Below are 12,819 nucleotides of genomic sequence, written 5' to 3' on the forward strand. Positions count from 1 at the left end.
ACTGGTTTAGAGAGAATGCATTTGAAAACTTGACTAGGAATCCATGAAATTAAAAGGCTGGCTTTGATTGAGGTTATACTAAGAGTATGAGTAGAAGAAAGTTTCCAAATTCAGGGAATGTAAGTGATTCTCACTCTGGTTGCTCATCAGAGTCGACCCTAATTTGGATGGGTAAAGGATCTTACCATTTTCTAAACAGATCTTGGATAACAGTGAGAAGTGGATGACAACAGGTAAATTGCTATCCTGGTGTATGTGGGAATATTGGTTTTGGCTGACAAGAGCTAGGAAAAAAGGAAGGAAAAGGAAGATGAGGGGGGAGAAGAGAAAGAGAAGAGAAAGTGAGTATTTTGCTCGATCATCATCAACACAATAATCAGTTGTCAACTTTTAATATTCTTACCAGGGCATTAGCAAAAATTTTCCATAAGAACCCATAATGACCCATGAAATATTTTCATTTGCTCTGGAAATGAAACAGCTTTTTAATTTGAAAATTCCTCTGTATAATTTCTTGATTTACTAAAAGATTCTATTAATGCTTTTGTTGTAAGAACAATAACCATGACTAATATTTATTGAGCACTTACTATATGCCAGCCACTATGCTAAGTATATTACATGCATTATATAATTTATTTCTCTCAATAAAGTTCTATCATTAATCATTTTCATTTTACAGATGAGGATTTCAAATAGGCCTAGAATAAGACCTAGAAAATTTGCTAGGACTTGTTCTAACAAGTTCCCAGTGATGTTGATGCCCTGATTCAGGGACCACACTTTGAGAACCACTGCTACAGAGCCTTTCAGTCTCTTGATTAACAGCAATCCCTTGTTCTTAAAAAGCAAAAATTGTATTGCTAGAATTATCATGTTAAAGCAAATGTATTGGGCTTCAGGAACCATCAGGAGCCTATAATAATACCTATATACTGAAGGGTTACTCTGAGGATCATATGAGAGAACGGAGATAATAATAAAATAACAAGCACATAAGTAGCGATGAATGGAAGTGTTAAATCACTATATTGTACACCTGAAACTAATGTGACACCGTACCTTAATTGGAATTTAAATAAAAACTTTTAAAAAAAAAGTAGTGTCTACTATAATTAGATACTTTCCTAAGTGCTTTAGTGTTAACTTATTTAATATTCAGAACCACCCTGGAAGGAGGTACAATTTGCAGTACCATGTCACAGATAACAAAACTGAGGCAAAAAGGGGTTATGAAATGTGTTCAAAGTTATACAAATAGTAAGTACAATAACCAGGATTTGGACCCAGGAATCCTAAGAGCAAAGGCTTAATCACTCCAGTAAGTTACTTCTCCATCTCAGAGAGGTTTTGTAGAGATAGCTGCCACTACTCTTTATTCTCATTGTCAAAATCATTATCACTATTATGATAGCAGAATGAGAGTTAGGGATAAAGTAGCAGAAAGGATGCTATATTGGGAATTAAAAGACCAGGGTTGGGGTCATGGCTCATGGCTCTATCAGAAACTGTATGACTTTGGGCAAGTTACTTGACCCCTTGGCATCTCAGTTTTCTCCTTAGCAAAACAAAAATCCTATTAGCTACCCCACAGGGATATCTGGACAACTAAATTTGATAATGGCTAGGAAGATCCCTATGATCTGTAAAATATTATAAACAAATATGATATTAATATTTAAAATATCAGTTCTTTTGCTACATTGAATCTTCTTTGTATATATTCAACACAATAGGAGCCAAAGTGAGAACTCTTAAAGTCTTGAATATAAAGCTACACTCTGGGGATAAAAGTGGGTTCTACCAGTACTCTCCACAATGTAGTGCTAAGCTCTGCTGAGGTTCCTCATCCTTTTTTAATTACATGTCTGTGCCAGTCACTCATATTTCCCTATCAAGTTTTCTGAAATTATTATCAGGAAAAATTTCAGACTCCTAAGGCTTTATTATTATTCTTAACATTCTCACGTTTGGTACTTGCAAATATTTCCCCCACTCCCTCGCCTTTCTTTCTTTCTTTCTTTTTTTTTTTTTTGTATTGTGGTAAAATATACACAACACAAAATTTACCACTTAACCATTAAAATATTTTTATTGTGGTTAAATTTGCATAATATAAAATTGACCATTTTAACCATTTTAAGTGTATAGCTTTGTAGCATTAAGTTCATTCACATTATTGTGCAACCATCACTACCAACCATCTTCAGAAATTTTTCATCTTCCTCAACTGAAACTCTGTACGCATTAAGCAATAACTCCCTATCCTTCCCTCTCCCCCAGCCCCTTGCAACCACCATTCTACTTTCTGTCTCTATGAAATTTGGTTACTTTAGGTACCTCATATAAGTCACTTAGCATGTCTTCAAGTTTCATCCACATTATAACCTGTATTAGAATGTCATTCTTTTTTAAAGCTGAATAATATTCCACTGTATGTACATACCATAATTTGTTTATCCAAACACCTGTCAGTGGACATTTGGGTTGTTTCCACCTTTTGGCTACTGTGAATAATGCTGCTATGAGTATTGGTATACAAACATCTGTTTGAGTCCCTGCTTCCAACCTCCAGTTGAAAAAATTTTATCCAGCCCTCAAATTATTTTTAAAAACAATTTTTCAAATACAATGTCGACACAAAATTAAAAATAATCATATTCACAGGTAGTCAAGAGAACATGAATGAGAACCAGCCGAAACAAAAGGAGAACCTAGAAATGAATTCACATAAATATGCCCATCTAATTTTTGAGAAAGATGCAAAAGCCATTCAATGGCAGAAAGAGCATTTTCTGACAAGTGATGCTGAAGCAACTGGATATCCACAGGCCAAAAAATGAACCTCAAACTAGATCTCACATCTTACACAAAAGGTAACCCCAAATGGGTTATGGACTTAAATGTAGAATATAAAACTACAAATCTTCTAGAAAAAAAAATAGGAGAAAACTTTCAGGATTTAGGGGTAGGCAGTGAATTCTTAGACTTTTTACCAAAAACACTACTTATAAAAAACTTTTGATAAATTGGACTTCATCAAAATGTAAAACTTTTTCTCTGCAAAAGACTCTATTAAAAAGATGAAAAGACACTAGGAGAAAATATTTACAAAGTATATATACAACAAAGGACGAGTATCTAGAACGTATAAAGAACTCTCAAAAGTCAACAATGCAAAAAGCAAATAATCCAATTAGAAAATGAGCAAAGACATGAAAGACATTTCACTGAAGAGGATATACAGATGGCAAATATTCAATATCATTAGCCATTAGAGAAATGCAAATTAGGGATGCCTAGCTGGCTTAGTCAGTGGAGCATGAGACTCTGGATGTCAGAGCTGTGAGTTCAAGTGCCATGTTGGGTGTAGAGATTGCTTGAAAATAAAATCTTAAAAGAAAAAAAAAGGAATGCAAATGAAAACTACAAGGAGATACCACTACACACCTACAAGAATGACTAAAATAAAAAATGGTAATATCCAAATACTGGTGAGGATATGGAGAAATGATATCACTCATACATTGCTGGTGGGAATATAAAACAGGCTAGCCTCTTTGGAAAACAGTTTGAAAGTTTCATATAAAAGTAAACATGCAATTGTCACATAGCCCGGTAATTGTAACTTTTAGGCATTTATCAAAGAAAAATCAAAACTTATATTTACACAATTCCTATACATGAATGTTTTAGCAGCTTTCATAATAGCCAAAAACTGGAAAAAAAAAACCCCACATACCCAGATGTCCTTCAAGCAGTAAATGATTAAACAAACTGGTACATTCATACCACAGAATGTACTGAGCAATAAAAAGGAACAAGCTACTAATATATACAACCTAGATGTATCTCCAGGGCATTAAGATGACTGAAAAAAGACTATCGCCAAAAGTTACACATCATATGATTCCATTTATATAATATTCTTAAAATGACAAAAATATAGAAATACAAAACACATTGGTGGTTGCCAGGGTTTAAGAGGGGGTAGAGAAAGAGGGCAGTGGGTGTGGCTGTAGAAGGACAACATAAATGATCCTTACCTCGATAGAAATGTTTTGAATCTTGACAGTATTTAATGTCGATATTCTGGTTGTGATATTGAGCTATAGTTTTGCAAGGTGTTGTTATATGGAGAAAATGGGTAAAGGGTATATGGGTTCTCTCTGTATGTGGGTCTATAATCATCTTAAAATAAAAAGTTAAGTTAATGCGGCGCCTGGGTGGCACAGTCAGTTAGGCATCTGACTCTTGGTTTTGGCTCCAGTCGTGATCTCGGGGTTGTGATTTCAGTGTCGTGAGATGGAGTCCTGTGCTAGGCTCTGTGCTGACAGCAGGCTCTGCTTGGGTTTCTCTCTCCCTCTCCCTCTGCCCCTCCCCCACCTCTCTCTGTCAAAAAAAAATCCTTAAAAAAAGATAATTAAAAAAATTATGTATGTGGCTAGCATCGTATTTCTGTTGGACCCTGCCACAGTAAAAGAATTTGTAGGATCCCTTGAGGCTGAGAGTTCATATCACATGAAGTATAATAGATGTTTCAATGAAAGCACTATAAATTTTTGTATCTTTCTCCTGACATTCACTAATACTTATTAAAATTAGTAACACAAACCAAATATCACTAACAAAATGTTTTGCCAATATCTCACTCACATGCTGTTTATAATTTATTCTTTTTTTTTTTTTAAAGGTTTTATTTATTTATTCGACAAAGATAGAGACAGCCAGCGAGAGAAGGAACACAAGCAGGGGGAGTGGGAGAGGAAGAAGCAGGCTCATAGCAGAGGAGCCTGATGTGGGGCTCGATCCCATAACGCCGGGATCACGCCCTGAGCCGAAGGCAGACGCTTAACCGCTGTGCCACCCAGGCGCCCCTATTCTTTTTTTTTTAACCTGCAGGATTATTTATAAAACTAACAAATAACTTCTACTTACCAGATGAAACACGGTGGTCTTTTTTTGCTTTCACAAGATGATTTTCCTTATGATATTCTTCTCTTGAAAAGCTGCTGATTTGGGTCATGGCATTGGAATCTCTTTGCAAGGTACTGTTTTTCTTCAACATTGAACTTTTGGTTGCACATTTATAAGCACCTTCAGTTAGATCATGCCAACTGTAATTCATAAGATTTACAATTCCCGCAGGGTAAATAATGTTATACTCAGCATATTTCTGCAATATCTCCCCAAGTTCATGCAGAATTTCAGAAGCAATGAGTTTATATTCTTGAAATAGACCCTTTTGCAGGTATATTTTGGAGAATGGAAGGTTAGGAGAACACTTGGCAACACTAGGAGTTCGTGAGATGTCAAATGAATAGAACTCATCTTGCTCCTCAGCTTCAGCTATTGTAGGTAATCTTGCTTCCTTTAGTTCTTTAGATATTATACTCTTTGTACAGCTATAAAAAAACATATGTGAGCCATAAAGATACTTTATCTTCTTTAATCTGGTAAGTCAACTTCTAGAAATCCATCTTAAAATGTAATAAAAAAGGTGTATAACTTCTGTGAATAAAATTGCTAACATTTTTTTTAATATTTGAAAAAATTGAAAGAAATCTAATGACTCATAAAGATATAGCTAAATAAATAATGCCATACTCATACAATGGGTAGCATGAAAAATTGTTTGGAAAATTGCTCTTAATAATTTGGGAAAATGCTTATGTTATAATATAAAAAGACTATACATAATTATATACGTGGGATGTCCTCAAATGTATAATGTATATATCATATATCTGGTAGTACAGAGACTAAGCAAATATCCTCCAAAAAGTAAATTGATTATCAGATCGTAGAAGTCATTTTTATTATCTTTTTAAATACTTTTCTAACTTTTCTTTCTTTTTTTTTTTTTAAAGTAGGCTCCACACCTACTTGAACTCATGACCCCGAGACTCGCATGTAAGAGTCGGCATGCACTACTGACTGAGCCAGCCAGGCACCCCTCTAACTTTTCTACAATGAATAACTATTATGTTTATACACAGAGGATAAAAACATGCTCATGTGTTGCTTATTAATTACTTTAATTATAACACAAGACAGAGGCCATTTCTTCCAGAAAGCCTTCCCTGAATTTCTCAGGTTAGTCTACAGACATGTCCTGTGTTCCCTTAGCCTATCCTCCACACCCCATCAGATGTTACTACCTTATACTGAAACTTCAAAGCAGCAACAGAAACGGATCCACAAAGGGACTAGGTGTCTCAGATAATGGAATTTTCAGCCAGTTTATGAAACAACTATGCATAACATGGTTAAAACTTACAAGGGGTCTTCCCCTTTTGGTAAGAGCATCTAGGTAATTCAAAATAATCCTCTCTTGGAGACAACTAGAAAATTTGGATAAAATTTAAAAAAAAATCTTAAAGGCTACAGAGAGCTAACAAGAGAGTGATGACTTACTATCAGTATCTGGAAGAAGATGGAATCCAAAGAGATAAACCCCATATCTCCCCCCCTTGTGGAAGGTCAGGGGTGGGAAAGAATTTACTAATTCTGTAAGAGGCATCTGAGAGACTTAAAGACTGGTCAGGGCTTTTGATAGCTTTGTAGCAGCTAAAGGTTCAAAATTTGGAGTCTAGGGCCTTCCATGGCAAGGTTACTGGTTGAGATCCAAAAGGAGTAAGGGTTGTCTAGAAGTACACCTAAACCAGCTCATTATAACACAGCTTCAAATTATCTCATTTCCTGACACTGAATTAAGGTGACCCCAAAGTGTTGCTAACCCCAAGCCTCTGACAGAAACAAATATAAATATCCTCTAGTGAAAGCTAACTTCATCCTAGCCCTCAAATTATTTTTTAAAATAATTTTCAAATACAATATGTGACACAAAGTGTTTTAAAAAACAAGATTCACAAGGAGTCCAGAGAACGTTAATGAGAGCCAGCAGAAACAGCAATTAATAAAATAGAACCATAGGGAGATAGAATTTAAAATAACTCTGCTTACTATGACCAAGGAAATTGAGAATTTCTGCAAAGAACTGAAAACTACATGCACGCACGCAAGCACACACACATGCGCGCATAAGTAGAGCATATCTGAAAAAAAAATACAGAAATTATAAAGCTGAAAAATATAATAACAAAAATTAAGAACTCAGTAGATGAGTTTAACAGCATATTAGACACAAAGTTGAGAGAAAATTAGTTAAATGAAAGATAAGTCAGAAGAAAATCTTCACAATGAAGTATGGAAAGATAATTGAGCAGAAGATTATAAAATACCATCTATTTAGACTCATCAAAATTTACTATTAATTAATTAATTTTTAAAAAATATTTTTTATTTATTTATTCGACAGAGATAGAGACAGCCAGCGAGAGAGGCAACACAAGCAGGGGAAGTGGGAGAGGAAGAAGCAGGCTCACAGCAGAAGAGCCTGATGTGGGGCTCGGTCCCATAATGCCTGGATCACGCCCTGAGCCGAAGGCAGACGCTTAACCGCTGTGCCACCAGGCGCCCCAAAATTTACTATTAATTTAAAAAACAAAAGGAGATGGGGTGCCTGGGTGGCTCAGTCAGTTGAGTGTCTGACTCTTTGATTTCAGCTAAGGTCATGATCTCGGTGTCGTGGAATCGAGCCCCATGTCAGGCTCTGTGCTCAGCAGGGAGTCTGCTTGGGGTTCTCTTTCTCCCTCCCTCTCTGCTCCTCCCCCTGCTTGTGCTCTTTCTCTCTCAAATAACACTAACTCTCCATTCCCCCTGTGGAGGTTCAGAGCATGCCACCCCAAAACATGCCACTTTGGCATAGTGATTATTTTGAGTTAAAGGCACTTGAAAAACAGCAAATCCAAGAAGTGCGTTCTGACCTTTCTGTTTCTTCTTGAAAACAGGAGCTAAAACTCTCATGTGAAGCATGACCTTCTTACACCAGGAGGAAGAAACATTCCTATCACCAGAGAGGAAGTTGAGGCCAGGAAAAATCTGTACAAACAGATTTTGTTAAACTAACTCTTAACTTCCAAGTCATTTCTCTAGGATTAACTGCTCTATCCCAACCCCTTTGTCTTGCACATTTTCACAGTTCGTTACTTTGTCCAGCCTAGTATATAAGCATTTGGGTCTAATTGTCTGGATCTTCATTCTTGGGAGGGCTCCTTTATATGTGTAAAATTACTAGATAAAATTTATGTGTTTATCTCTTACTGATCTGTCTTCTATCCATTTCAGCAGGAGACCCTGAGAGGGTAGAGAAGAAATGATATATCCTATACCTATATACACTATTCCCCTCATCCCCCAGGCCCCTGTAACCACCATTCTACTTTCTGTCCCTGTGATTTTTGACTACTCTATGAACTTCATGTAGGAGGAAGCATACAATATTTGTTCATTTGTGACTGTCTTATTTCACTTAGCATAATGTCTTCAAGGTTCAACCATGTTGTAGCATGTGTCAGAATTTCCTTCCTTCTTAAGGTCGAGTAACATTTCATTCTATGTGTGTACCATACTTCATTTAACCACTCATTTGTCAATGGACTTGGGTTGCTTCCTCCTTTTGGCAATTATGACAATGCTGCTATGAACAGGGTGTACCTTATCTGCTGAAGTCCCTGCTTTCACTTCTAGAAGTGGAATTGCTGAATCATGGTAATTCTATGTATTTTTTTTTTTTGAGAAAATGCCATATCATTTTCCACAGTGACTGTACCATTTCACAATTCCATCAGAGGTGCACAGGGGTTCCAATTTCTCCACGTCCTCGCTAACACTTGTTACCTTGTGTTTTTGTTTTGTTTTGTTCTAAAGATTTATTTATTTACTTTAATGAGAGAGAGAGTGGGGGGGGCAAGGGAGAGAGAGAATTTCAAGCAGAGTCCCCACCGAGCACAGAGGTTGACTAGGGGCTTGATCTCATGACCCTGAGATCATGACCTGAGCCAGAATCAAGAGTCAGATGCTTAACCCACTGAGCCACTCAGGTGCCCCTGCTTTTGTTTTTTAATAGCCATCCTAGTGGGTGTGAAGTGGTACATAGTAAAAGTTGTTTTGCTTTGAAAAAGCAAAGCTTTGAAAGTTGTTAATATTTGTTTCCGTTTTCTGTTCAAACCACTCTACTCCCCACTTCTCCACAGATAAGCCTCTTTAAGACCACCAAAATCCTTGATCATGTTGAATCCAAAGGTCACTATTCAGTCTCAACTCACACAACCCCCATGCAGCATTTGACAAAACTAGACACTCTTGAAACATTTTCTTCATTTGGTTTTCTTTTTTAATTTAATTTATTTATTTGAGAGATTCAGAAAGAGCACAAGTGGGGGAGATGGGGAGGGGCAGAGGGAGAAGCTGACTCCTTACTGAGCAGGGAGCCTGACATGGGACTCGATCCCAGGACCCCGGGATCATGACCTGAGCCAAAGGCAGATGCTTAACCAACTCAGCCACCCAGGCGCCCTTCATTTGGTTTTCTGGACACTACTTTCTCTTGGTTCTCTCCCTCACTGGATGTTCCTTCTCTAACTCTTTTGCTGGTTTCTTGTCAACTTCGCCCTCTCACACCTCTCTTCTTCTCTCTATCTCTATTCTCCATGTAATCTTACTCAACTGAAAGGCTTTAAAAACCATTTAGACCTTGACAACTCACAAATGTATATATCCAGCTCTGAGCTCCCACCTGACCTCCAGACTTGGGTACCCAATTTCCTACATAACATATCTAATAGGCATCTCAAGATCAACTTAGCCAACATGTCTAAAAATGAACTCCTGGTTTTTCCCACCAAACCTGCTCTTCCCTTAGTTTTTACTTACTTCAATAAATAGCAGTTCCATTCTTCCAACTGCTCAGGCCAACGGTTCTGGAGTTATCTTTGGATATCTCCATCCTCTCTTTCTCTCATTCCATAACAAGCCCAGTCATCTCTACCTTAAACTACATTCAGAATGCAACCTTGTGGTCCCTCTTTCACAGCGATCTAGATAGCCTTTAGATAGTTGATATAATAAAATCTAGGAGGATAATCAGGCACACATTGTCTGGACACTGTGTTACATAGAATACACAAAGAGAAGACATAGTCCTTCCCTTTTCAGGACCTTAAAATCTGTAATCTGGCTACCATCTTTACTCATTTATTCAACAAATATCTATTGCTTAAGAAACCAAAACTGATTTCACTACACTATCAGAGGCATGAACAAAAGTGCTTTAAATGAACTGTCCTTTGAAATGTTCTCTAAACCAATTGCTCAAAGATTTCTAAGACAGCTACCTGAGTTATTACAATTTCAAAGTGTTTTCTTCCATCAAGTCAATGTGGTAAAACATGTCAACACTCGACTGAATTTCACCTGAATAAAGTTTTTTTTAAAATGGTAAACAGCACTATAGAGACATTTGCATTTTTCTTCTAAATAAGAATTCCATTCACATCATTTGAAAAATAGCACTAGTTTCCCAGCTTAGTATTTAATGTAAAATAAAAGAGAATGTTTTTTAAGATAAAAAGGTATTTCAATTGGCATAAGAATTCTAAATGTAGGGGCATCTGGGTGGCTCAGTTGGTTGAGCATCTGCCTTCGGCTCAGGTCATGATCTAAGGGTCCTGGGATCAAGTCCGGAATTGGGCTTCCTGCTCAGCAGGGAGCCTGCTTCTCCCTCTCCCTCTCCCTCTGCCCCTCCTCCCTGCTTGTGCTCGCTCTCAAATAAATAAATAAAATCTTAAAAAAAAAAGAATTCTAAACGTAGATCTTAAATCTTTGCTCTCCAGTCATTGTTTATATTTTCACTGATATTTAAAGGCTGGAAGACCCATTTTTGAAAACTTTAAATATTTTATTATAATAATAACTCATTAAATTTCTATGTCTCTTTATGGGTTTCAAAGTTGCTTTCATAAATATCATTTTACCAAACTCTAATACTAACCCTGTGAGCCAGCAATTATGTTTTCATTTTAAGGTATTTTCTTTGCAACATCCTGTAAATATGGATTCATGATTTTCAGATTTGTCTACTGCTCAAATAAAATGATAAAAACAGTACGTATTACAATAATTTTAACACCTACCATTTATTAATTACCTCAGTTTTATCATATGTAAAATAAGATCAATAATTCTACCACCTTCAGAGGGTTGTTAAGAAATATAATGTGCACTTAAAAAATAATATTTATATGTTTGGCTTATTTTTCAGACAGAGGCTCAAATAATTGACTGCCTATTTCAAATCCAGACTTAACAATCTTAACAAGAGATAATCAACAATCAGCGTGACTGGATGGCTCAGTTGGTTAAACGTCTGCCTTTGGCTCAGGTCATGATCCCAGGGTCCTGGGATGGAGCCCCGCATCAGGCTCCCTGCTCAGTGGGGGGCCTGCATCTCCCTCTGCCGACAGGTCTGCCTGCTTGTGCTCTCTCTCTCTGTCAAATAAATAAATAAAATCTTTACAAAAAAAAAAAACGTAATCAACAATGAAGGTCTTGGCACCTGGCCCAGTCTTAAAGTAGCCCCACCTCTCTAGGCACCGCATATGTAAAGAAATGATTGATTCATTCAAGAAATATTCATCAGGCACAGTTCTAGGCGCTGGAGAGACATGGTGAAGAGGACATAACTCTGCCCTCATGGATCTTATATCATAGTTGGGGGAGGAAAACATGAGGGGAGAAGAGGGAGGAGAGAAAGAAGGGAAGGAAATAAAAAGTACGGATAGTGGTAACTGTGACAATAAAATAAAACAAGACACTGTAATAGAATGACAGGGGGTGTATGTTTGGCTACTCTGGATTGGGAGATCAGGGATGGCCTTTCTGAGGAGAAGACATTTGCATTGAAACCGGAATAATGATGAGGAAGAACCAAGCATGAAATAATATGGCAGAAAAATATTCAAAGCAGAATGTACAGCCAATGCAAAGAACCAAAAGCATGAATGGGCTTGGTTGTTAAAGAAATAGATAGGCCATAATGGCTGGGGAGCAAGTGACATGGCGTGGTATGTGAGGAGGTTGGAGGGCCTGCAGGAGAGAAAATGACAGAAGGACTTGCAATTCGTGTAAGAAGTGCGGATTTTATTCCTGGTGTAGTGGCAGCAGTAGGATAGTCAATGGGGTGTTTTAAGTAGAGCAAACGGAAGCAATGCTTAAGACATGCATCAAATGAGAAAGCTGGGCAGTCAATAAAGCCCTAGAGCTCTATGATAAACAGACCTCCTTATTGCCCATATGACAACCTGAACTCTTTTACTGAGTACCAATTATAAGCCAAGCACTTTGAGTGCAAAATAACCAAGTTATGTTGAATTGCTTTTCAAGCAGAAAGAGTTGGAAATGAAGAAATGATAGACTTCTGAAAAGAGCAACAACTTGCAGTGGTCTTGAGAAAAGTTACAGCAGGCTCAAAACAAACCAAACAAACTAACCAACTAACTCTACCCAATTAGTGTATACCAGAGTTTCTCAACTCTGGTCTTACTGACATTTTGAACTGGATAATTCTCTGTTGTGGGGGGCTGGATAACAGCCCACTAGATAACAACCCATTAGATAACAACAGCGTCACACCCCTAGACATGACAACCCAAAATGCCTTCAGATATGGCCAATGTCCCTCATGGGGCAAAATTACCACTGCTCAAGAACTCATTGGTATAAGCGAGAGCTTTAAACCCTATACAACCTTGAGATATATGTTCTAAGACAGGATGGGGTGTTTTAATTTCCAAGTTAAGAAACTGTAGTAAGTAGTGGGTAAAAACATTGTAAAATGGCTAGTTCCATTATTTCATTTGCCTTTAACGGCTGACACAATTCCATGGTTATTAAGTTACAAATCTCTTCTAAGCCCAT

At 37.2% G+C, this 12,819-nt stretch overlaps 1 protein-coding gene across 1 annotated transcript in view; it reads right to left on the bottom strand.

The window, feature by feature from the left end:
- The window catches only part of LOC105237632 (uncharacterized protein C3orf20-like), a 110,050-nt gene that overhangs the window by 81,088 nt on the left and 16,143 nt on the right, over positions 1-12,819 (bottom strand). The window contains exons 6-7 of the mRNA XM_034643668.1: positions 4,939-5,405; positions 186-284 (exon numbers count right to left, since the gene is read on the bottom strand). Of these exons, the coding sequence (XP_034499559.1) occupies positions 186-284; positions 4,939-5,405 (566 nt within the window). The remainder of the gene's footprint in view (positions 1-185; positions 285-4,938; positions 5,406-12,819) is intronic.

Source organism: Ailuropoda melanoleuca, chromosome 15, assembly GCF_002007445.2.
Source record: "Ailuropoda melanoleuca isolate Jingjing chromosome 15, ASM200744v2, whole genome shotgun sequence".
Classification (NCBI taxonomy): Eukaryota; Metazoa; Chordata; class Mammalia; order Carnivora; family Ursidae; genus Ailuropoda; species Ailuropoda melanoleuca.